Here is a 27,851-nt window from a genome sequence, read left to right on the forward strand (position 1 = left end):
TTGTAAAGCTCTTTCTCTTGAATAAATAAGATTTTTTTTTTGAAATTGTTATCTGTTTGTTTGTTTGTACATGTACATCACATCTACCAATGTCTGTCCATCTGGATAATTCCTTTCTAGTGCATCTTTTTTTTTTATCTTAGAGAGTATATTTTGAGGTCTATTTCCATTGTGCTATCTTATTGTAAGATGATTCCAGGATTAAGAATTTTTTGATGGGAGAATACGCGTGCCCCTTAGAGTCCAGATCCGTATGTGTGAGGCAACACAAGCTCGGAGCCTCGAAGATGGAGTAAATGACAAATGTGACTGTGGTGAAGTCCTCACAGAACAACATCTGTAATGTCACACACCCAACAAAACTTGCCCTAGCCTAGTACCGGGCTGAAAAACTTGAAAAGATTTTCTAGACATAAAAAGGTGAAGTAAGATTCCTCAGTGAAAGAATAAGTATTGGAGCACGCTAAATGTCAAATATCAACCTTATTGCAAAGGCTGATAGGGAGTTACAATTACAGTTAGTAATCAGTTATTGCACCAACCCTGTTCCCAGTCAGTTGCTGCAGGAGAACTTCTGGATGCCTGTACAGTGTGAATATTGTCCACTGTCTGAGCCTGTGGTATGCTAATTCAAGGACATAAAACATTTCTCATACACCTGTCATCCTTGCCTTAGATGATGATCATTTACAAACTTTGTGTAGGCTTTTATTTAACAAACACATATTGTTCTGTGAGATTGTTGAGAAATGAAACAGCAGTGGTTTTGAGACGCAAACATTATGTGCATGTCCCTATTTGTCATCCAAGAAGATAAATTGTACATGAAGGTACTCACTATCAAACTGGTTGTTTCCAGGCCCAAGCTTAGGAAATGTTTCACTGTCACTTACCTCTACTCTGTGTAGGAATACCAAACATCACTTCAGCTCTCATTGTACTTATTATTATAATGTACTAAAATAAATGGAATTCACGAAGCACAGTGTCTTAGGACAAGCTTGATGAATATTATGTTATCCTGAATCAACTCAGGTGAATACTGGAATGGCTGCTAATAAACTCTTGACAAATCTTCCACACTCCTGGCCCATTATAACCAACTTGGAATAACATCTTCAGATGTGCCCCAGGGAAGCAAGTGGGGCCCCTATTATTCATGTAGTATATTAATGCGCTGTCAGTATTAATAGTAAGCTCATGGTTTTTTGCAGAAGATGCTATGTATAATGAAGTATTGTCTAATAAAAAAAGATGCACAAATACTGATAAGGTGTCGAAGCTTATATGCTCAGAAATATAAAATTGTGCACTTCACAAAATGTAGTATCCTGTGACTAATATCAATGAGTGACAGTTGGAATCAGCCAACTCATACAAATGCCTTGGTGTAACACTTTGTAGAAATATGAAATGGAATGATCACATTGGTTCAGTCATGAATAAAGCAAGTGGTGGACATTGGTTTATTGGTAGAATACTGGGGAAGTGCAGTCAGTCTGCAAAGAAGATTGCTTACAAATCACTTACGCAACCGGTTCTAGACTATTGCTCAAGTGCGTGGGACTCATACTGAATAGGACTAACAAGGGCTATTGAATATATCCAGAGGACGGCAACACAAATTGACACAGGTTTGTTTAATTTGTGGAAAAGTGTCACAGAGATAATGAAGAAACTGAAGTGGAAGTCTCTTGAAGACAGACAATCTATCCCAAGAGTGTTCATAAACAAAGTTTCAAGAACTGGCTTTAAATAATTACTCCAGGAATATACTACAGCCTCCTATGTATCACTCACATAGTTATCATGAAAACAAGCTTAGAATAATTACTGCATGCACAGAGGCATTCAAACAATCCTTCTTCCTGTACTCCATATGTGAATGGAACAGGAAGAAACCCTAATATCTGCTACAATGGGACATACATTCTGTCATGCACCTCATGGTGGTTTGCAGATTTCAGATGTAGATGATATCCTAGCAGGAACAGCAAAGATAAGGTTACACTAATTACAATGTGCAGAGAGGCACTAAACAGTAATTATTTCTGCACTATGTAATTCAAGAAAACGAAGAATCCCTAATGTGGAGAGGCATTAAGCAGTCTTTCTTTCTGCATTCCATACTTGAATAGAATGCCAAGAAGCCCTAATAACTGGTACAATGGGGAAAACTGTTTGCCATGTACTTCATAGTGCTTTGCAAAGTATGGGTCTAGGTGCCATCGTTATGGTTTTCAGTCAGATGACTGGCTTTAAGCCGTCTCCATGCTACTCTATTCTTTGCAAGCACCTACATGCCTGAATAACTACAGCAACCTACATCTGTATGAACATGCTTCTGTATTCATGCCTAGGTATACCTCTACAACTTGTCTCCCATACACTTCTCTCCATTACAAAATTGATGATTCTGTTATGCATCAGTATGTGTCCTATCAACCAGTCACCTATTTTAATCAAGTTGTACCACAAATTTCTTTTTTATCAATTCAATTCAATACCTCCTCATTGGTTATTTTATCTGCCCATCTACTTTTCAGCATTCTCCTGTAGCACCACATTTGAAAAGCTTTTATTCTCTTCTGAGTTTAACTACTTATCATCCAGGTATTACACCTGTAAAAGGCTACACTCCAGATAAATGCCTTGAGAAAACCTGACTAACACTTAAACTGATATTATTTGTTAACAGAGTCCTCTTTTTCACAAATGCTCATCTGCATTTTATATTCTTTCTATGTTGGCCATCGTCAGTTACTTTACTGCTCAAGTAACAAAATTCGTCTGCAACTTCTAGTGTCTCTCTTGTTAATGTGATTCCCTCAGTGCCACCTGATTCACTTTGATAACAGTCCATTATCCTTATTTTACTTTTGTAGATGTTCATCTTATAACCTCTTTTCAACACACTGTCGACTGCATTCAACTGCTCTTCCAAGTCCTTTGTTGTCTCCGACAAATTTACAATGTCATCAACTAAAAAAAAAAAACTTGTTTTATTTCTTCTCACTGAGTTCTAATTCCCTTTCCTAATTTTGCCTTGATTTTCTTTACTGCTTGATCAATGTACAGACTGAATAACATTGGGAATACGTTCCAAACTGTGTCTCACTTCCTTCTCAACTATTGGTCTCTTTTCGTGTTCTTCAGCTTTAATAATTGCAGTCCTGTTTCTGTACAAGCTATAAATAATCTTTTACTCCCTATGTTTTATCACTGCTACCTTCAACATTTCAAAAAGCATAGCCCAATCAACACTATCAAAAACATTCTCTAAATCTACAAATGCTACACACGCAGGTTTGTCTTTCTTCAACCTATCTTGTAAGATAAATTATAAGGTAAGTATCACCTTGTGTGTTCCTACATTTCTCTACAACAAAAATAAATTGTCCTCGAGGTCAGCTTCTACCAGTTTTTTCATTCTTCTGTGGGTCCTTCCATGTCAATTCAACCAATTTGAGAAAATGGTCCAGCTGATAGTCTCAGATTTGACTGAAAATTAGCACACCAATGCTACCAAGTGTGGAACACTCATGTACAAAATTTTAAGTCCCCCAGCCAATTACTTCCAGAATTATGGCTTGTGAAAGAAGGTGGCGTGACCCATAAATTGCAACCCACATCTGGCAATCTATCTTCAGACCCAACTTCGGGTCTTAATAACTTTGGAACTATTCCACACAGTCCAGCAAAACTTTTACAACCCAGTAACATCCACTTAGAGAACACACTCTATGAATCAAACCACCAACATATTTCTGAGGGAAAATAAAAAATTCCAAAATGTAATTTAAAAAATGTAACATGTTAAAAGGTACATATTGTGGGTGCCCTCTATGCCAAATGTAATTCACTCAAAAAGGGTATAAATTTTTTTGTTGTAAGCTTAGTGTGGACTAAACACACACAGAACTCATCATGGCCATATCAGTCACAAAAACTGAGTTACATGCACACGACAATACAAAAATTTGAAAAATTACCTGAAAAACAAGGATTTTCTAAGTGTGGTAGCACAAAAGGGACAAGTGATATCCAAGCCAAATTTCAAAAACTTTATAAGTCGACCATAATATAATAAGTGGCAAAATTTCAAATTGTTATTGCAAGGCATTTGTGTACAATAAAAGCTGACTGAGATGTATTTGGTTTTGTTTCTTTTAACACGATTTAGCAAGTAATAGTGATGATGCAGACAGCTTGTTTCAGATAAAGCTGCAACAATTGTTGGGAACCATTAGGCCACAGAAAGTTAAACAATGGTAGTTTTCAGGAACAGAACAAGTCATTGATGGGCAGGAACAACAAAGGAAACAAGCAACAAGTACAGGTTACTCATGTTTTTAAGATTCTAGTTCAGACTGGTCAGTACTGTCATGGAAAGCCAGTATGGAGGCAGAAGAGTGTACTAGTGGTGCTTTTGTTCAAACAAGTTGCAGTATTTGTAGAGCACAAGCATCTGAATGTCATAAAACAATATATGGCATTCACTTTGTACTGTATGATCTGGATGAATCGAACCAAGATTTGTTTCTATGGAGATCCGGGATACACCCTGTGGGCACAAGAAATAGAGTTCCAGGAAACTTTGGTGTTTGTTATTATCATATGAAAGTGTTTCTGGATAAGTATCCTTTCCTAAAAAGAAGTTTTTTTTTTTATCCATTTCGGATTCATAAGAAGACAGTGAAGTGTAGCCTGAGAGAAACTGATATAAAATCAGTATTGAAAGTGAATCAGTGCATGGGACTTAACATGAAACCAGGACAGAAGTTATGTTCCAAGTGTGTTACACTGCTAAAAAATGAACAATATTCTGATAATTTACATGACAGTGACGAAGAGTATCAGCCACCTACAACCACAGTGGATGAGCAATTAAATACTTCAGTGACTGCTCGTGATTTGTCTCCCATGAAGAGACACAAAATTGGGAAAAGAGACAGGCCCAGCTATGGTAGAAGAAAACCACAAGAAGCTCAAATGGAATTTAAAAAACAAAATAGCTGACACACTAATGGTAGAAGAGGGAGAATTATCTGCTCCAAAGGAACAGAAATCATGCCTGAAATCTCTGATTTGGACAAAATTGTGTACGATTTGAAAGAAAAATGTGCCATATCCACACACCAGAAAATAGTAGCTATTCTTACCCTTGCACCTTCCAGCTGGTCTATTGACTACACTGCAAAGGAATTCAATGTTTCTACATATATGGTAAAACAAACTAAGAAAATAAAAGCACCCCAAGTGCTAGTGTTGGAGTTTTATGAAAATAATGACTACAGCCGAATAATGCCTGTAGAAAAAGACTATGTAACGTTGAAAATGGGAAATGTACATTACAGATGCAAAAAAGACTGTTGCTATGCAACATATCAGAACTGTATGTAGAATTCAAGGAAAAGTATCCCAATACCAAAGTAGGTTTATCATCTTTTTTTCAATCTTTGGCCAAAATGGCTTGTTCCTGTAAGTGCAAGGGGGCACACACAATGTTTGTGTATGTGAGACCCATCAAAATGCTAAGCCGATGTTTGCTGCTATAAAGGATTCTGGTCTGGATTACAAAGGTGCAATGAAGCTGCTAGTTTGTGACATCAGTTCCTACCAGTGCATGATGCACAGATGTGAAAAGTGTCCTGATAAGGCAAATCTTGCAGAACACATGAATAACAAACTGTGTGGTGAACTCCTTATGGATGACTATGAACTTGTTTCTTATAAACAACGGACACACATGGATTGCACAAGTCTTGATACCAAGCAAAGTACGGTGGAAGGTTTTGTTGAAATGAGTTATCAAAAAACGGACTAACTGACGACACACAGCTTCACAGCAATAGCGCAATCAACTTATCTCGAGTTTTGTAAGGATAATTTGAAACAAGATGAAATTACAGTAATACTAGACTTTTCTGAGAATTCTGCATTTATAGTTCAAGATGCCATCCAAGGATATCATTGGGACAACAGTCAAGCAACTCTCCAGCCATTTGCTATTTACTGTAGAGGTGAATCAGGTGATGTGTCTGTCATGAACCTGTACGTTTCTAGTGACTGCCATTGCAGTTCATGCTCACATTCGCACTGTCATGGCATGTGTGAAAAACAAGCTGTCTCTCATACATTTTGTGAAATACTTAAGTGATAGGGAAGCTAGTCAGTACAAAAACTGTAAAAATCTCAACAATTACCATGATTTTCAGATTCACACAGAATGGAATTTTTTTGCAACAAGTCATGGTAAAAATGTATGTGATGGTATTGGTGCTACCATTAAGTGCATGGCATCACGAGCTAGTCTGCAGCACCCTAAAGAAGGTCACATTCTAACACCTCGTCAATTACTTACCTGGGTACAGAAAAATATCTCTGGTATACAATCATTCTATGTTTTGAAAGATGAGGTGAAATCAGTTGAAGAGTTACTAAAAAGCAGACTATAACACATTAAAACTATTGCAGGCACAAAGAGCCGTCATCGCTTTTTTACAGCAGACTCAATGTGCAGATGAGCAGACTGTCTGGTTATAAGTTCATGCACAACATGTGTCTTCACAGTGTGTCTGACTCAGGATTCAGAAGCAAAAGCAACATACAACCAGGTTGGTATGTTCTTGCTGTTTATGATGACAAATGGTACTTAGGATGTGTTGCAGAGTGCTGTGAAGCAGAAGATTATGTATTTGTGAACTTCATGGCACCAGCAGGACCAGAAAGATCATTTCACTAGCTATGTTTGGCAGGCAGGTGTTAGATTCCTTTTGAACATATTCTTATGGCAGTTCCAGTTCTTACCACAGTGTCAGGAAGACAGTACAATTTGCCACTCAATGTACAGAGTACAGTGGCCAAAGCGTGGGAGAACCTCTGGTCAAAGCACTATCAACTGGTTTTTAGCAGTTAAGGTGCAGTAAACATTAATGGCAGGTTGTTTTAATCTGTCTATATGTTGTTGATTAGCGATTAAACAGTTGTGGGAGAGGATAAGAAGAGACGGAACAGTTTGCAATACGTTTTCACAAAATTGTGTTGTGGAACAATGGCCACATCACCAAATACATCTGTCAACTTCCATTGTACACAAGTGTATAGCAATAACAAGCTGAAATTTTGAGATATATATCATTATGCTCTACTTATGCTGTGTGTGAAATTTGGCTTGGATACCACTTGTCCCTTTTGTGCTACTACACTTCGAATATCCATGTTTTTCAGGTAATTTTTCAAATTTTTGTATTTTCGTGTGCATGTAACTCAGTTTTTGTGACTGATATGGCCATGATGAGTTCTGTGTGTGTTTAGGCCACATTAAGCTTACCACAAAAAATTTATGGCCTATTTGAGTGAATTATATTTGGCATAGATGGCACCTACAATATTTACCTTTTAACACATTGCATTATTTTAATCACATTTTGGAATTTTTTATTTTCCCTCAGAAATATGTTGTTGGTGTTTTGATTCATGGAGTGTGTTCTCTAAATGGATGTTACTGGGTTGTAAAAATTTCACTGGACTGTGTGGTATAGTTCCAAAGTTATTAAGACCTGAATTTGGGTCTGAAGATAGATTGTCAGATGTGGGTTGCAATTTCCGGGTCATGCCACATTCTTCCACAAGTCATAATTCTGGAACTAATTGGCAGGGGAAACTAATACTTTGTACACGAGTGTTGCACACATGGTAGAATTAGTGTACTGAATTTCAGTCAAATCTGAGACTATGAGCTGGAGCCCTTGGTTGAACTGACATAGAATGACCCCTGTGAATAATTCATCAGTACTTTGCAACTATGATTTTTTTTAACAGGTGATTCGGTAGTATTCATACCTGTCAGCACATACCTTCTTCGGAATTGGGATTATTACACCTTCTTCAAATCGGAGGGTATTTCACCTGTCTCATACATCTTGCACAACAGGTGGAATAGTTTCATCATTCCAAAAATACCTGTAATTCTGAGGGAATGTCGATTTCTTTAGGAGTCTTGTTTTGAATTAGGTGCTTTGTCAACCTCTCACAGTATCGCATGCCTCACCTTCATATACTTCCTCTTCACACTCTGTAATATTGCCTCAGTTTCATTTTACTTGCAAAGGCTTCGTATATTCTTTCCTCCTCTCAGCTTTCCCTTCTTTGCTTCATGCTGACTTGCCATCTGAGCTCTCAAGTGTACAGCTGCTTCTCTTTTCTCCAAACGTCTATTTTCCTACATGAAGCATCTCTCTCTTCCCTAGTCACGCATGCTTCTACAGCCTCGCATTTGTCCTCTACCCATTCTTGCTTAGACATTTAGCTTTTTCTGTTGATCTCATTTCTAAAGAACTGTATTCCCTTTCACTTGTGCATTTTTAAATTTTATTGTTTCACCAAATAAATTCAATCTCTCCTGTGTTATCTAATGATTTCCACCATGCCTTGCTTTTTCGTCAATTTGATCCTCTGCTGCCTCCACTATTTCATCTCTGACAGCCATCTACTCGTCTTCTACTGTATTTCTTTCCCCTGTTCACTCCAACATTACTTAACACTCCCTTTTAAATTTCAACCCCCCTTCTTTTTCCAAATTATCCTGGTCCCATCTCTTTAATTCGGTGTCTTTTTTTGTGATTACTTCAGTTTTAATTTACACTTTTATGCCAGTAAATTATAGTCAACAGTCCATGTCTGCTCCTGAAAATGCCTTAAAGTTAAAAATCTGGTTCTGAAATCTGACTTATCATTATGTAATAAACCTTCTTTTATGATTCTTAAACTAAGTGTGAGCAATGATTACATTACACTCTGTGCAAAAGTCTACTAGATGAATTGGATTTGCTCTTCATTGCTTTCCCTCTATCCATGTTGTTCTACTGTTTTTTCTTCTCTTCCTTTGCTCCTTGTCATAATTAAATTTTCATCTCCCGATACTATATGAATAACTTCTTTTGTCTCATTGTATTTCCTTTCAGTCACCATGTACAGAGCTAGGGGGCATACAGACTTTTACTACTGTGGCGGAGGTTGGCTTTCTGTTTACAATGGCTATGATAACATGCTATTCACAGTGGCTTACCTGTTTTCTTGTTCATTATTAGACATACAGCTGCAGTATGACTATTTAATTTTTTATTTATAACCCTGTACTCACCTGACCAAAAGTCCTGTTCTTCCTGCCACCAAGCTTCACTAATTACCACTGTATCACGCTTCAACCTATTCATCCCCCTTTACAAAATTTAACTTACCTACTTGATTAAGAGAGGTAACGTTCCACTCACTAACCATAAAAGGGTAGTTTTGTTTTCCTGATGACAACATCCTCAAGAGTAGTGTGCACTTAAAGATTGGGACTACTTTATTATCCACTAAATGTTGGAACATGTTACATGTTCATAGATGCACTCACTGTTGTTGGATGTGACAAAAAATAAACAATAAGCAATAATCGAGAAGCAAATACAATTGCCTCTCATACTAGCAACATTGTACACATTGTGGAAAGTTACTCTATGCAAGACTCCTGAATATTTAGAGCTTTAAATTGGTTATAAGTTTTTATGAAATATTGCATGGACAGAAAATAGCCCTGTAGAGAGTATATATAATCATCCACAATATTCTGTACATCTTACCACAGAGGAAAAGATCAAATGATGGAATATTTAGTTTTATCTACAGAGCTTTGAATCGGATTACGATTACCAACAAATCTTCTAATTTATTGAATAATAAACGTGACAGTTTGATTCCTCTTATAAAGGCCATCTTTTCATTAAAAAAGAAGTGAGAGGGTCCTAGAGTTGAGAAATTTTTATTTGCTCATTATTTGTATTACTCCACAGTGTTCCTGGCGCCACTACAAAGACAAGGTACGAGTGTACAGTCTACATGTAGAAGAATGCATAACTGTTCTACAGCTGAGTTGTTTATGGGAAAATCATGATCAATACTAACAAATTTACAAGCCTATCTATAACACACACATTATTAAAATGTTGTACTTTAACATAATTTTATATTAATGGTGTGTGCCACTTTACACAAAAATGTGATAAAAAGTGTCATCTTTTTAGCACATTACCAATCGCTACTGACGAGTATGCGAGAGAATAATTTGATAGACACTAAAGCATTCATTTGGTTTATTGTAAAAGACCCAGCAATAATATCTAGTCTTCTACAGAAGGTTTGTACAAGGAAGGAAAATACGTACTGTCGCTATTGATTACGTCCTATTTTCTTAAAGAACTCTCTGGACACTGAAGCTTCTCAGTGGATGACTCTGTACAAGACAGTTGTCAAATGTGCTGATAAAGGAATTTTCATCATACGAAACTCTTTCTTCCTTCACATTTCTACATACAAAATAATGTTCGTAGTTCCTGCGCGACCCAATATGGGATTTCAGCCCAAACATGAACCTAAGACATTACAGTTAGAATAGTTAACATAGCTGTCCCCAGTGGTCGACGTATTTTCTCAGTCAGTATTACCGTAGACTTCTTGCCGCACACACACACACAAATTTGCACGCCAGAGCTCATTATCTCTATCGGCGACCACACAAAGATCGAGTTTTCTTGCAAATAATAAAGTATACTGGGCTTTTCCTCAATTACACGTTAATCTATTTGTGATGCTTCCACTTTCTTACCGCCTTGCATTCCAATTCCTCGTTACACCATTTGTATACGTATCTTTGCCAGTGATCGGCAGTCTTGTTAATGTCTACTAACCTCTTTGCCGAGTAGTATCTGCTGCTTGTAAGATAGTGAACAACTGTGTCGACGCCCAAGTGTGTTGAATTAGTAAGTATTTGGTATACTTGTTGGCGACTATTTTTGCGCACAAAAACGTATACATTGCAGGAAAGCGAAGACCGGCGACGTGATTCAAGATCTGTCTGGTGACCGTGTGATTAGCAAGTGGTGTTTTGTTGTAACTAGGCATGTCAATGTTTTTGTCAGTAGTGTCGTGTGGACAAGTGTGTAGCCATTTTCTTTTCTCGGATAACATTTTTGAGCGATTGGTTGTAAGATTTTGCTTGCTGCCGTTTGCAGAAGACAATTTCCGAATCATCTGCTTTTCTGCTAATGCAAAATAGCAACTCACAACACAGAGGAATGTGTGTCCCAACCGGAAGTAGAATGAAATATGTAGCGACCCACCTTCGACAGATAGCTACTCCTACGTTTAGGGATGAAGTCATAGCCCACAGTTAAGGTGGTTGGTTTAATCTTAAACTTTTACCAGCAGTTTCTCGATGTAGGATTGTCGTGGAGAGTATTATATGGTATTAACTCTTGTTTAAGCGACGTGGGAACCATTGGTAAAATTTGGTTCCTACTTTTGTTAACCAGTTTCAAAATCCTGCTTGTTTGTTAAACATTGGATATAAGTATTCTGTAGTATGTTGTACATCCTGTATCTTCATGTTTTAAAAATTATAATTCAAAAGAAAATTTCATCCGAGTTTGTGGGCATAGTGACTCAGAAAGTGCCTGAAACGTAATTGTACCTGTTACTGAAATAAGTAATTATCCCTGCGGAAGCGTATGGTTTAAGCGTCTGTTTATTTAAGGCTTGACTTCATATTCGTTTTATGCGATTGTATTACTGAATAGACCCCACGCCCACATTCTCTCAAATGGTAAAAGTTCGTTTAATTGCATGTGATATCAGGAAATGCACCTGAACTTAGTTATCTAACAAATTTATTCGTAGTTGTATTAGAAGTAAAATGGAACGTAGTAGCTGTTGGTTGACACAAGGAATGCGTAGAATGCTACATAGCAGAGCTGAAGAACATATCGATATTTGCCACCGCCGTAGCACAACAGAAAATGAGACACCCACACACAGCTTCGATAGTGTGCTTTTCCCCTACCACTGATTTCACCCAAATTCAGCAGTTTTTCTTGTACATTTTATTCTATGACATTGTCAATTGGGAGATACGCCAACAGTTTTAAAACGTGTGGATAAAAATCATACTTCAGTATCGTAATTTTCATTATTGATTATCGGTTTCAGTTCACTCACGAGCCATTTTCAGATCATTCTTAAATATTGTTCAGTGTGCGTCAGTCATTACACATCGTCGTTATCTAGTCGCCCGAAAATATGAAATCGTAGTTGATCGTGTAAATTGACAACATTAATTAATCAAATATTGTTAAAGTGCCCATATAGCCACAGTGTTGGCTGACAGTTGTCTCATACATTTCCGTGTTCGTGTTATGAATATTAGAAGTGATACATTATTTATATCCACTCATGGGCAAAGCAACTATCATTATTGTCAATTGTTTGTGCACATGGGTGGCAATATGGCAGTTTTTTCTTAAAGTTCAACTTTGCTCTATGAGTACACTGCTGTGTAGTGATTGTCACACAGTGAACATTTTAGATTGAAGATTGCTTGTCAGTGAGCCGAAATTGGTGATTAGTGAAGAAAATTTGCGATTTTGGTATAGCATTTTTATCCACAAATATCTCTTTGCGTTTATTTTTCATCTAGGCCCTACTTTTATTCATTGATTAAATTTTATTTTTGTGGGCACATCTATTTTGCTTTTGTTTTGTTCAATTTATTTTTTAATCAATAGTGGATTCAGAAAGTAACAAAAATTTTTCTAAATCGCAATATTAAGATGTGCAACAAAATTCATATACCTTAACATACTTGAAGTTTGACAAACTTGATGTGTTGTGACAAACACGCCTCGTCATTAAACAAGTTGTATGATCTCCGTGGTTTGAATAGAATTGAAATACATCCATTTTTATGGCCTACTTGGAATGGATGCGGGTACTGTTGTTAGGTACTGAGTCTAGCAGTTCTAGCTGCTGTGTAGCTAGGAAATTCTTTGAAGGAAGTTGTTTGTGTGTGGACATGGCATAAGGTGTTTGTATTGAATACCAATGAACTGAATATAAGTGTGATTTCTTCTTTGTCTTTTTGTTTTCAATGCAGCTGATGAAGGATATGTTTTTGTCTTACAGTCTATATTGTGTGAAATATTTACAGAAACATAAGCAGTTTTTCTAGAGATACCATGGCGGCTGTATTTATAGAGTAAAGCTTGTTTGAAATTACCAAAAATTACATAACCTTTCCCAACCCAAGCACAAGTAGACCATGATGTAGTTGAACAACACAGATGTGGATCTGTTTCAAATGTGCTTTAGCGGCATGGCTGTTCTGTAGCATCCTGTTCGTATTTTAGTGATAGGTCATGACTTGCCTAGAAAACCTTTTAGAACTTTAAATGAGAATTTATTTATGGCAAATATTCCCTAATGTGTTGATTATTTTGCAGATGTCACAAATTAATTCTAATTAAATTCATCAGTATTTTGTTAGTTTTAAGCTATCATGTTTTGTACTTTTGCAGATAGGTAATGTGTAAATCATTCATTAGAGATGGAATTGTGTATGGGTAAACAGAGCTAATGTCATGTTGTTTGTCAGTTTTTATGCTGTTAAATTTGGATGCTAGTCCATGGCTTGAACTTAAATCCTCTACCTTCATTGACAATACTTACACATGGAAATGCTCAGCAACTTCTGTTACAGACTACTTTGGTTCTTTAAGTGTATTTGTATTGGGGTTCCCATCCATTCCAATTTTTCTGGGACCATCACTGTTTCCTTTGGAGCCATTAGTTTAAGTTTATTTCTTGTGTAGCATGCTGTGTGTCTTTTTTATTTATTTTTAAACTGATCACCCTATCTTATGTGTTACTCCAGGAATTGTGTTTGATGTAGCAATGTTGCCTTTATGTTTAAGCCTCCCAGAAAATTACAGTCATCAAATAAGATAGGCCCTATTGATGTTCTCAATAGCTCATGACACATCCTGATGGCAGTGTGATAAGTTCGGTTTTAGTTGTCATAACAGTATTGTTTTCTTGTGGGTTTTTTGTGTTGAATTTTAATTATTTATTCCAACAGTTAAAGCTGTAATTTTAATTAATGATATATTTTCTGTGGGTTAGTCATTGGAAAAGGAAGTGTCAATCGGACATTGAGTTGTTACTAGAATTTCTCTTCATTAAAAAAACTTGGCGGGACCATTGACTTTATAGATTGTGATGTAAACTTTAGCATTGGACACTGAGTAGGGACATAACATTTGAAGTCAAAGAAAGATAAAGTAAGTTGCTAAAAAAATTAATTACAGACCAGAAAGATTATTTGTAATGTGAAAAACTACATTTACTTATCACTCTGTTATCCACAAACAGAGTTCAAAATTGATGGATTATAACAGTGATATAATTAAAGTACCAGAACTTTTCATACTCTTGAATTAAAATTAAATTAGTCAATTGTGTCTCAACACACGGAAATGCGAAAGCATTCGATCCCACCCGTCTGCTTTGACCCATGGCATCACAAATATTTCAGAAACGACCATAAACCACAATTCCAATATGGCGCATATAAAGTTGTTACATACCCATTATAAACACGAAAGCACATCGAAAGACAAACACACACACGTTCCACAAAAAGCCTAATGACGCTAACGGGACAAGGACAGGAAATTGGGGGTTTTTGGGTGGGGACAAACTAATATAAACAAATTTAGACACCCACCCCCATACAACACCACGCAAAACGACGAAAAAAACAGACAACACAAAACTCCCCAAATTCCACTAAACACAATATCTGGAATCGGACACTTCCCTTGACCTATATAGCTCAACAGCAGCTCCTGATCTCATAAATTAGGACCGAAAACTTTCCCTGACCTATATTATAGCTCAACAGGTGCTCCCAATCCCATAAGTTGGGATCGAACACTTCCCTTGACCTATATAGCTCAACAGCAGCTCCCGATCCCATAAATTGCGATCGAACACCTCCCAAACAGCTGTTAAACTTTATCAGCTTCAACGCGGTATTTCTCATCATTTCTCGCAGACGCGTGCTATTAATTTTATCCTTCATATTCATTCCTGAACAAAAACTACAACCAATTAATTTACTCAGATTACTACACGACCTTCAGCAAACAACACTAAATTAACCTCCACACAAAACCACTAAATCGTTAACTCACTGAAACAAATTCCACTACAAACACACCCAACTCTCGAACAATTCTGTATAATGAGCAAGACCAAACTGAGTCCATTACACTACACAAACAAAAGCCCTGAACATACCATCAGAGGGCACAACAAACCACAACACAACGACATCTACAAACACGCCACACTCACAAACCAATCTCCACGCCGTCGTGACGTCGCACACCACAACACCCTTACATCACGGGTCAAAGCCGACGGGTGGGATCGGACGCTACTGTCGACCCCAACACACTTACAGATTCATTTCATTGTATTAAAGACTGGTTATTTGTTTCCAAATTGGTTCCTTTATATGCATTTTTTTTACCATCTAGTTAAAGATATCATTGTGTCTTAAAAGTTTACTTTTGAGGCAGAAAGTGCAGAATATGGTAATGCCCTTATATTAGATTTTTCCTGAGCAATTAGTGTTGAGAAAAAGGTCGTAACAGTTTCAGCACAAATATCAATTACGGAAGTAAAACTCATACTGTGCACTAAGCTGTCCACGTAGATACTGCTTATCCATATACATCTGATAATTTGGGAAAACTGTCAGTATTTCCATATTTGTACTGCACATTCTGTGTATTCAGTGAAACAAATACAAGACACTTTCTCAAAGTCATAATAAAACTATACGGCTCTCTTATCTGCTCTTGCGAATCATTAAAATTTTTCAAACTTTAAAGTCTTACTCCTACCTCCCTTTGAAAACTGTTCTCTTATGCTGAGGAATGTATTTGAAAGTACCTCCCTCTCATTCATCATTCTCCAGATGCTTTCTCGACAGTTAGGTTTCTTGTTATGCACAAGTATTGTCTTTATTGAAAAAGATAATGTAACTGTAACAGAAACCGTGAATGAAGTAAATGTATTGTTGAAAGATTTTTTGACATAACCACTGTACCTGGCAATGCCATCTCTTGGCTCTAGCTAGTGATGTGAAATCACTGCTTATTTGTAAACTGGGCCAAATGTGCTGGATAAATGTGTGGGCTATACATTTTTAATGAGTTCAGTTCTTGAGATAGTACATATTACAAAAAGAAAACACAACTAAAGTTTAAAAGTAAGTTTTGAAATAAAGTGTAATTTAGCTGCACCAGTCTGAGGCGTCTTGCCACGGTTCACGCGACTCCCCTACCCTCTTCCAAAGTGTAGTTTATATTGAGTAACTAACCTGTATACAGTATTTTTACTTATACTGTACTATTGAAAAAATATTAGAGTTAAGTTTATCCACAATTAGTTTAGTTAGAGATGAACCTTGTGTCAATTCAGATTCCCCGAGTCCAAGAATCACCGTTTCTCTAGAATCTACTAGTACAGGAATCAAACAATTGCAGCATCAGTTATTTTGCATGATAGTGTTCTCATTTGGTCTTCGCATTCTGAACATATGGGTGCAGTGATGCGAAATATGTAAATATTGTATGTTCCTACTTTTGTGTTAGCGCTGTAACCATATAACCATATTTCATTTTATCTGACAAAATTTCTGCTTTAATAAACTTGCTCTCCAGTTGTGCAAACCATAGTTTTGACATGTGCTGTCAGAAGGACGGTAGTCTTATCGCGATTTTTCCGATCGTCCCACTACTCAGGCTGGCCCAGTAACAGCTGTCGAAGTATTCATTTGTGTGTGAAAATAAACCTGACGCAGAAGTAAAATGCACGAGTGTTCTGGCGCAACTCAGAATGTCAAAGCCGTTGCAGCAGTACTAACATATTCATGTCGTGCGGAGTCACCAAAAATGTGGTAATCTGCTCAAATATAAATTTATTCCACATAAATATTAATTACCAGGTCCGTACTGTTTGTACCGCTAGTTACACTAGCCAGTCAGAAGTAATCAAACAAAAAGTAACGTCAGATAATACGTAACAGTAAAGTAGACACACAGAATATTTATGTGCTTCGCATCACAGTTCATTCAAGTAGCGCAAGACACTAAATACCATTCTCCTTTTTGCTGTGAACAAATTCAGTGTATGTGACGGCATTGGCGCAGAGAGGAAATTTTTTTCACTCTGTAAGACGTGTGAGGCTGTATCCGACAGATCGTCAGTTGCTTATTTCGAGAATGGAGTGTGTCCAGACTGTAAATTAATAATCATTACTACTGCTGTAGTTCTCTAATGCGCCACTTAGTCGTTTATTAACCTCTCTCTATCCTTTACCCGTAAGTTGCTTCTTCAGCTCTGTTGTTCACATCGGTAGGTGTGCTTTAGGTTTGACCTCGCAAACATTAACGGCAGATTCCACTGTTGCAGACGGCCGTAGGCTGCAGCACACGTGGATCACGATGCAGACAATAAAGTGCGTCGTGGTGGGCGACGGGGCCGTCGGTAAGACGTGCCTCCTCATCTCCTACACGACAAACAAGTTTCCATCGGAGTACGTGCCAACGGTAAGTGCTGTTCCATTGAAAGTTATTTTCAGACCCTGAAATCCATTCCAGTACATGCAGAGCTCCCGTAAGTGTAAACGGGACAGAGCCGGTGATGCTGCCGCTCCTTCCTGTGCGATCGTGTCGGAACTGTGAAACTGGTGTCATTGGAAGTTGTGTAGGTGCTGCAGTGGCATATTCTGTGTAGTGGAACATTCTCACAAGTAAAATGATATTGAGGTAGTTATGACTGTACTTTCCAGGGAAAATATTGTGAGATAGAACTGTGGCACTCTTTCTAATTATGATCACAGTTATTTAGTTTCTGCAAATTCAGAATTCTTGCCATACTCATTTATAATAAAAACACAAATGAGACCATTTTTATAATCCTCATTTATTTAATATTAAGTTCCTTCAAATATCTTATAGGGGCGGGGGGAGGGGGGGGGGGGGGTAGGATGTCAAAACAGGCCGACTTGGAGCAGCCAATAGTAAGTGGAAAAATGGTGAAATTTCACATGTTGCTATGTTTTTGAACTTCTGCTGCTACCAGTGTGAATCCTGAATCCTTCCTGGTCATGCTGACAAAGTTTTATGAATTTACTTGTAAAAGTATAGACAGTGGAAATTAAAATGTCCTGTGGTGCCTCTCATGCTCAAAGTCAGCCTGTTTGACGTCCTACCCCCCTTAACAATTTAAAGTATATTATATATACATTACAAAACAACCCCCAAATATTGTTCATCGAGACCAAACGTTAGGTACCTGTCCTATAAATGAAATTATCTTATGGCATTATTGGCTGGGAGATGCAATCTGGGCTAGTTTGGCCATCTAGTGCACTGCCCCTGAGTGAAAAAATTCTCATACCTGGTGGCTGGGAATCGAACTCGGGCGGGGGGGTTCTGTGACTTAGAGGGCAGCAACAACACCAGGTGGTAGACCACAAACCTCGCACACACTAGGAATTACTCACTGTGAGAAGTGTAGTTCTCGGGTCTGTTTATCTGAGTAGGCTTTGGGGCTTACCACGAGTTGTAAGTGCTTCTGCAGCAGTGACATAAGCTAATGAATTGGTTAGCTGACACGTGGCACACATTTGATGTCGAAGCCACTGTGTGGCAGCGAGAACTTCCTTTTGCAGCAATTACAGCATTTTATCTTCTATTGAAGCTTATCTTTAAGCTCGAAGCTCGAATGCGTGAAATTTGTTGGAATTTGTTCCGGCCTTTCTTGAGAGCGTTGAACATTTACTTCTACTTGGCATACTTGAGTATGGTCCTGATACTAGTTTGTACTGTCGTCATTTGTGTGACTGAAATGGTCCGGTCTGACAGGTGAGCCCGCGTTTTTCCTGGCTGTAGTTTGCGATCCTCACAGTGTGGACACTGCTATTCTGATTACTCGAAAAAGGTAAAATTCCACATTGCAGTCTCCGAAAGGTGAGATTGCTACTGTCTAAAATGCTTTCATGAATACCTGCGTTTATTTGCCAATCGACTGAAATGTTAGCCAGGGCCGAAATGATGAAAAGTGGCCAGAACATGTTCCACACTTGGATACTTCCCATTCATTCTGTACACTGCAGAATCGTCACTGTAAACCCTTCCAACAGGCAGCAGCATTGCTGTTTGTAAGGCCGTTTGTCAAGTTGGCAGCATAAGTGTGGCAGAGATATTTGAAAGTCAGTACTATGATCTCACTAGGGTATTGTACTGTCAATTAGGTAGCAAAAGTGTGACACTGGTAAAATTTAAAAATCTGTTTTTGCTTCATCACATGAGGGCACAGATGGGGCAGGAAATCCGACTGAGGCATGAGGTGACACAATCTTTTGTTATAGACTGGATTCTTTCCTTCATTGAAGTTTGTTACTGCAGTGGTGCTTATCTCGAAGCCATCCGAGACAATTATTGATAAATATATTCTCTCAACCCGAGGTCGTATCCAAATTTCCCTTTGGCATTCCCCCCCCCCCCCCCCCCCCCCCTCCTCCTCTAGCTTATAACAGCTTAGGCAAAGACTGTAAATTTTCAGCTAACATTTGAGAATCAATATCAGTATAACTTAATGGCCCATCACGGTGAATTTTCCAGTTGCACGTTGCCTTTTGAACATCTTCCAGGAGCCACTGAAATCTGATTTTGAAAATTTCATGTAACTATGGATGAAATGTAAAATGATGTAGTAGACTCATTAAGACATGTAATCTTATATTTAAGGTTTAACACAGTAACTCAAAATATTAAAGTTACTTATATCTTGAATCTTCATAACTCTTATTGTGCACACACACACACACACACACACACACACACACACACACACACACACACACAAATATTCATCTAGTATTAGGGGAGAATGTCATTTTTGCTATTCGTACAGTAAAATATCAGCAGGTATGATGTTTTAATTTATTGCATCCTTGCAAATGACTCTGTTTGCAAAACATTTGTGAATTTACGTGCCAAATAATGTAGTTCAAGAAGTATCATGTTTTATACCTGGGAGTTTAATTCTTTAAAGAATCACAGGTGGAGGGTTTAGTATTGACTAATTACGTTAAAGTGCACTGCACAGCTCTGTAGCAGTTTGATTTGTGCAAGATACAAGCTATATTGCTAGTTTCTGGTTTTGATGAGGACCATAGAGCAATAATCTATTCAGAGGCAGTTCTCATTTGTGGATAACTCTCGATCACATTCAGTGCTGCTCATCCTGTTTTATTACTGATAATATTCTCCTCCTTTGCTGTAATGGCACAATAAATGAACTGGAATAGTTCATATTTCCACGTTTGAGGACAGATGGAATGGTGTCGTGGATGTGTCACGTTAGCGACCCCTCACAGGTGGTGATTGCAGGTCTGTCGGCACTTTAGCCATTTTGCTTTACAAGCTTTTTCCGAACTGTGTCACATTGGGTGGTATTCTGGTTGAAGTAGGTTTTGAGAAATATATTTCAGGGCAGGGTTTGCTTGGAAGAGCTATGAGCAGTGCGTATTTGTGAATTTTGTGCAAGTAGGTGTACTGTAATTCTGGTACATTTACTTGTTTTGTTTTAGAGAGTTGCTGTCGATAACTACCCTTTTGAAAGGAATCGGCTTGTTAGTAAAGAATAAGTACTAAGTAGTTAAGTACAGTGTGCATTACCTGTTAGTGAATATTATAGACAGACTCTGCAGCTTCATATCAGTGCATGCTCCACTGCAGAGTGAAAATCTAATTCTGGAAGCATACCTCAGGCTGTCTCTAAGCCGTGTTTCTGCAACGTCCTTTCTCCCAGAAGTGCAAGTCCCGTAAGAATTATTGGAGGACAACAACGAAGTTTGAGAAGTAGGAGGAGAGCTGTTAGCAGAGTAAAACAATGAGGATGGGTCACGAGTTGTTATTGAGTAGCTCAGTTGGCAGAGCATTGGACCCAAAAGGCAAAGATCCCAATTTAGAGTCACAGTCCAGCACACAGTTTTAATGTCTTGAACTTACATGATTTACTGGTGCACTTAATGTGGTGATATCCCAGCTTTGTGTGACAGTGTTACAATGATGCAAAGTCAAACAATGGACAATCCAAGATGGAATAATGACAGTCTTGATTGCCTGTCACCTTACAGAGGAGATGAGTCACAGACAGGCACACCAAAAAGACTGTTAAACATGTGAGAGCCTTCTTCTAAAGTACACACACACACACACACACACACACACACATGAGCACAGTGTGGCCTTGGCGGGCAAAGACCAAAGACAGGTTGGCCGAAAGCTCACGTGTTTAGCCAGTTTGCGACTCAATATCTCTGTATAGTGAGTAGCAGTCTGACCTTTCCATAATTTTGTTCTAGTCGTGCTATAAATTAAAGATGAGAATGAGATTTGTTGTCTCATAGCTGTAACATTGATGCTCGTTTTGGCTAGAATTTCCTACAAGGTAATGATATGTATCATTTTTGTGCTTTTTCCAGGTCTTCGACAACTACGCAGTGACGGTGATGATCGGTGGTGAACCTTACACGCTTGGCCTCTTTGATACTGCCGGTGAGTAGAAACTTCCAGAAGGCATTGTCATTGTTTCAAATGTGTTATTTCGTATAAATTATCTGACCGAAAGTATCCGGACGTCCCTGTGCAACGGGAATTGACTGTCAGATGTTAAGAGACGTGGACCTGTCAGTATAAAAGGAGGCAGAAAGTGTTGTGCTATCAGTAGAGCAGCAGCAACAGCAGAGTGGGTCAGTTAAGACTTCAAATGTGGACTAATCATTGGTTGTCACCTGAGTTCCAAATCCGTGAGGTGTATTTAAACCCTTTGAAAGATGTCAAAGTCAGCTGTCGGTGATGTGATTGTAAAGTCAAAGGAATGGCTACAGCTAAACATAGACCAGGTAGACATAGTGTACTAACAAACGGGGACCATCGAACATTGTGAAAAAAATTGCCTGAAATTGACAGAAGGAATTATTCGTGAGCTCCAAAGTTCTACCAGCAGTCCAACTAGCACACTAACTGTGTGTGTGTGTGTGTGTGTGTGTGTGTGTGTGTGTGTGTGTGTGTGTGTGTGTGGAGGGGGGGGGGGGGGGTTAAATGAATGATGTTCAGTGGTCTAGCAGCTCCTCGTAAGCCACACATTTCTGTACTCAGTGTTAAGCCCCCAGAGGTGGAGGACTGGAAATGAGTGGAGTGACAAGTCACGTTGTGCTATGTGGAAACAGATGGAAGGTTGTGGGTACTGGCATCGTGGAAGTACAGAGGAGGGGTTTTGTAATATGGAGGTGGTTTTTGTTCTCAGGGTGTGGCCCCCTTAACACTAAATTCAGAAGGATGGGAACACAAATCATAGCCTTTTGTATTGTAGAGGAGCAGTTTGCAGGAGTTTGTGAACAACAACAACATTCCTGAGATCGGCTGTCCAGTCCGAAGTCCTGACCCAAATTCAATATAACACCTTCGGGACAAATTAGAATATCTACTTTTCCGGGGACGAGTGACGTCGTTGCTCACACTGGTTTTGATCCTTGAGGAAGAACGGGCTGCCATCCCTCTGCAGACATTGACACCTCATCGGAAGTGTTTCCGGCTGAGTTCGATGTGAAGGTGCAGGATGGAAACACCCCACATTAATGTCTAATTAGGGCCACCTGTTCTGTTAAAAACAGGGGGAGGGCACTTGTTAGTATTGTAGATGACAAAATTCACAAGCGTTCAGAAATTATTAGGTTCCTCGTTCTTGCGACGCGAGTCTTTTTTGTCCTGGGGTCTTAAGTGCCCTGCTGTTCCTTCTTTATCGTCTCAGCCTGTCTTCTCCTCTCTGAGGGAGGAACTAGTACACGATGCTCCTAACTATTCACCTGTAGTGCAACAATTTTTGAAAAATAAATTTAAAAAAATATTTCCGAGGTATTCTGTTCCATCTGGAATGAATATTTTCAGTTAGAGTACAAATTTTTTGTTACATACACACAGATCACGAAAATGTCAACAGATTTTTAAGTGGTGATGGCTGTGAAACTGCAATTTGGACTGACACAAATATTGTGAGCAATCTGTGTTTCTTATAGGAAGAGCTCGAAGAAGGTGCGATCGAGGAACTCGTTACTGTTCGGACGGAGGCAGTGAAATGAGTCGGTGTGTCATTCGTGTGAATGGAACAGAATTTGTGTGGCTGTACTGATAGTTTGACTGTAAAATATAAACAGTTGTCAGGAAAAAGACATGGTAAACAGAAACATACAAAATGGAAAATTATTTCTCCTTAAGTTAACTGAAAGCAAGTGTTCCAAAACAGAATGTGTTTTAAGTATAATTTTGTAAATAAGTTTCCACAGTGGACTCTAGATGTGATGTTGAGCATGTTTTGTAAATGCAGTAAGTAGCAGTTTCCAGTAAAAATTGTGCGTTTTGAATTATTTGTGCTTTCAGTTATTTGTGCAATCTTCGGTCTGTGTTAACTTGGATAATCGGCAGGTTGCAGTATACTGATGTGACAAAAGTGATGGGATTGGGATATACACGTGGTGGTATCGCGTACTGAGGCATAAAAGGCAGTGTGTTGGTGGAGCTGTCATTTGTACTCGGGTGTTTCTTGTGAAATGGTTTCTGACGTGATTGTGGCTGCAATTGTCAGTTTCACATTGGGAAAGATGATATGAGAGTCCTGATTTAAGTTCTTATCAGTATGTGCACCAGGAAATTTTGTCATATCGTCTCTTTCGTATTTACTTTCATCCGTGTTGTGTTTTTATTGGCAACAGCACTTCCTGCCTTTTACTGCAAACTATTATTAATTTTAGTGAAAGTTTCTTTTGGCATTTGTTCTGTCAAAGCATCTCCACTGGGCTGTGGCATCTGTCTGTGCTTTTGCAAAAGGTATTTACATATAACAAAAGCAGTACCAGATAAATAGCTAATTACTGTAAAGATGACTTATTATGTTGCAGACAGGCACAATTAAGACACTTACACATAAACTTTCTGCCACAGCCTTTGTCAGAAGAAGAAAGAGAAACACAGACCATTCATTCACACAAGTTCCTCTTTGTTTACCTGACGAAAGCTGTGGCCGAAAGCTTATGTGTAAATGTGTTTTAATTGTGCCTGTCTGCAACGTAATTTTTCATGTTTATGGTAAATAGCAATTGATCTTTTTCTATGTTGTTGATTTGCAACCTGGAGTTTCCATTATTTGAAAAACAGTAACAGTTGCTATTATGAACACGGTGATGTTCCATTTTTGCATGTGGCAGTTTAAGTACAGACTTAAACATTAAAAATAATCAAACAGTAAATAAATTATTTTCTCCATTGACATCCTACAACAATATTCTGTTGCAATTTTTTTTATTCAAAGACAAAATTAGACTGCTGTCCATGTGCATTTAGACTTCAGAAGGTAGGTTCCACACGTTGTCTCGTGCTAAGACCGTTACGCAAAAAGAGTGGCACATTGTCAGAAAGTTCTGCTGCAGTACAGATAACAGGCACATCACAGTGTGGGAGTGAAATGGTGTGGCAACCGGAAACGTCCTCCAAAAGTTGAAGCGTATAGGATGGTATCATTCTTTGGGACAAAACATCTAAATTCCGTGCAGATTCACATAAAATTTTGGCTATACATCAACTGAATGCAACATTGTGTTCACCCTTAGCAAAATGGTGCCGAGAGTATGACAGAGGACGCACAGGTGATGGTGATCGGGGGTTGATCTTGCGCGGTGTGATTTCCAGCTATCTGCAGGACTTACAGAATATTTTGTGGGGAAGATATTTTCCAATGATGACAATGTTCACATAGCAGTTCTCAAATTGCTCCGTGATCGAGAAGCAGATTTCTATTGTTGAGGAATTGAATGACTTTTAGTATGTAACTCTGTTGTTTACAAAGACTTGGTGAATATGTGGAAATAGGGTGTCGTATTTCTGCTGCACAGTGCCGGAGTAATAGACAGTTGTTGTGATAATACTGTACCCTATAATCGGAGACAGTAAGAACACTCCCCTTTGACAAAGTTATCTTGCTCATACAGCACGTATACAAGGTGTTACAAAAAGGTATAGCCAAACTTTCAGGAAACATTCCTCACACACAAATAAAGAAAAGATCTTATGTGGACATGTCCCCGTAAACGCTTAATTTCCATGTTAGAGCTCATTTTAGTTTCGTCAGTATGTACTGTACTTTCCCGATTCACCGCCAGTTGATCCAATTGAAGGAAGGTAATGTTGACTTCGGTGCTTGTGTTGACATGCGACTCATTGCTCTACAGTACTAGCATCGAGCACATCAGTAGGTAGCATCAACAGGTTAGTCTTCATGATGTACGTGGTATTGCAGTCAGTGCAATGTTTACAAATGAGGTGGTGGCAGATGCCCATTTGATGTACGGATTAGCACGGGGCAATAGCCGTGGCGCGGTACGTTTGTATCGAGACAGGTTTCCAGAACGAAGGTGTCCCGACATTAAGACATTCAAAGCAATTGATCGGCGTCTTAGGGAGCACGGAACATTCCGGCCTATGACTCGCGACTGGGGAAGACCTAGAACGACGACGACACCTGCAATGGACGAGGCAATTCTTCATGCAGTTGACAATAACCCTAATGTCAGCGCCAGAGAAGTTGCTGCTGTACAAGATAATGTTGACCACGTCACTGTATGGAGAGTTCTACGGGAGAACCAGTTGTTTCCGTACCATGTACAGCGTGTGCAGGCACTATCAGCAACTGATTGGCCTCCACGGATACATTTCTGTTAATGGTTCATCTGACAATGTGTCAATCCTCATTTCAGTGCAAATGTTCTCTTTACAGATGAGGCTTCTTTCCGACGTAATCAAATTGTAAATTTTCACAATCGACATGTGTGGGCTGACGAGAATCCGCACGCAATTGTGCAATCATGTCATCAACACAGATTTTCTGTGAACGTTTGGGCATGCATTGTTGGTGATGTCTCAATTGGGCCCCACGTTCTTCCACCTACGCTCAATGGAGCACGTTATCATGATTTCATACGGGATACTCTACCTGTGCTGCCAGAACACGTGCCTTTACAAGTACGACACAACATATGGTTCATGCACGATGGAGCTCCTGCACATTTCAGTCGAAGTGTTTGTATGCTTCTCAACAACAGATTTGGTGACCGACGGATTGGTAGAGGCGGACCAATTCCGTGGCCTCCATGCTCTCCTGACCTCAACTCTCTTGCCTTTCATTTAAGGGGGCATTTGAAAGCTCTTGTCTGCGCAACCCCGGTACCAAATGTAGAGACTCTTCGTGCTCGTATTGTGGGCGGCTGTGATACAATATGCCATCTCCCAGGGCTGCATCAGCGCATCAGGGATTCCGTGCGACGGAGGGTGGATGCACATATCCTCGCTAACGGAGGACATTTTGAACATTTCCTGTAACAAAGTGTTTGAAGTCACGCTGGTACGTTCTGTTGCTGTGTGTTTCCATTCCATGATTAATGTGATTTGAAGAGGAGTAATAAAATGAGCTCTAACATGGAAAGTAAGCGTTTCCGGACACATGTCCACATAACATATTTTCTTTCTTTCCTTGTGTGTGAGGAATGTTTCCTGAAAGTTTGGCCATACCTTTTTGTAACACCCTGTATATTTACTGATGGTGTACCCAGTACATACAAAACAGTATTAGGCTGTCCCAGTACACTTTTTTCTATTTGAATAACATATTAAACAATGTAAAATCCAGGATGGAATGTAACAATTTTGTGAAAAGGAATGTTGCTATTCACCATATAGCGGATATGCTGAATCATAGATAGGCACAACATAAAGACTGTCACAAATAAAGCTTTTGGCCAGTAAGGCCTTTGACAAAAACACACACACACACACACACACACACACTCATTCACACAAGCTTTCAGCCAACAAAGCCTTTATCGAAAATAGAAATAAAAGTTGATGTCAATTTAAATATCGTCTTAAAATAGACATTCGTCATAAGGTTGCATCAGTTGTAAGAAATATCGTATTTTGTATGTGGTTAACTTCTGCGAGTCAATGATTTATTTCCACATACTACATTACATTAATACTTACATTTATAGGTCCATCAGATTCCGTAATACATCAAGGATGAAATACTAAAATACATTGAAAGTCAAAGAATAACAGAAAACACACAATTTTATATGTCACAGAATATTTATGCACATTGCCACTGTGTGGGGTGTAATGTTTTACATGAATCCCTCTCCCAGTGACTGCGGTATCTGAGGTTGAATTGGACATGACGTCCAGCATGCTTTGTCATGGAACCCATGTATTTTATTATTGAATTCAGTGGTACCAGCTTTTCATGGAGAAATTGTACTGGGCGTCACTTTCTTCGTTACCGCTCCCGTCGTTTGTCGTATCTTGTGAGCATCCTGTTGGATGTGTAATTGCAGGTACTGCATCTTTATCTTTGGTGGATGCGGCTCCAGCCATCTTCGTCGCTTATCGTAGAAGGCAGGTTTGAGTCTTCCAATGGGTACAGTGGTAGGCACATCTCTGGTGTCTATCTTGAAAGTGTTGTTACGTCTACCGAGCACTTTATGTGGCCCTCCGTACGGCAGCTGCAGTGGCTTGCACACCGTGTCATTCCGTATGAATACACGGTTTCAGCTGGAGAGGCCTTCGAATATGAACAGGAATTGGCCACTTTGCTCTGTAGGTGTCACTGGCTGCTGCTGTCGAATGTCTACAAAAGAGGTTGCTCGCAAATCACTTGTGCAACCCATCCTAGAATATTAATCAAGTGTGTGGGACCTGTACCAGATAGGACTAACAGGGGATATTGAACATATACAGAGAAGGGCAGTATAAATGATCACAGGTTTGTTCAATCCGTGGGAGAGT

General features: G+C 38.8%; 1 protein-coding gene across 2 annotated transcripts in view; it reads left to right on the forward strand.

Annotated features, from left to right (window-relative positions):
• Nucleotides 1-10,722: 10,722 nt before the first annotated feature.
• Nucleotides 10,723-27,851, forward strand: part of LOC126295392 (cdc42 homolog) — a 51,560-nt gene continuing 34,431 nt past the window's right edge. Inside the window, exons 1-3 of one of the 2 annotated variants that reach the window (XM_049987873.1) lie at nucleotides 10,723-10,805; nucleotides 17,362-17,498; nucleotides 21,446-21,518. In XM_049987873.1, the coding sequence (XP_049843830.1) occupies nucleotides 17,394-17,498; nucleotides 21,446-21,518 (178 nt within the window). In that variant the 5' untranslated portion in view covers nucleotides 10,723-10,805; nucleotides 17,362-17,393. Of the gene's footprint in view, nucleotides 10,806-10,854; nucleotides 10,944-17,361; nucleotides 17,499-21,445; nucleotides 21,519-27,851 lie in introns of those variants that run through there. The other variant, XM_049987874.1, reaches the window with a different exon arrangement.

This window comes from Schistocerca gregaria, chromosome 11 (genome assembly GCF_023897955.1).
Source record: "Schistocerca gregaria isolate iqSchGreg1 chromosome 11, iqSchGreg1.2, whole genome shotgun sequence".
NCBI lineage: Eukaryota > Metazoa > Arthropoda > Insecta > Orthoptera > Acrididae > Schistocerca > Schistocerca gregaria.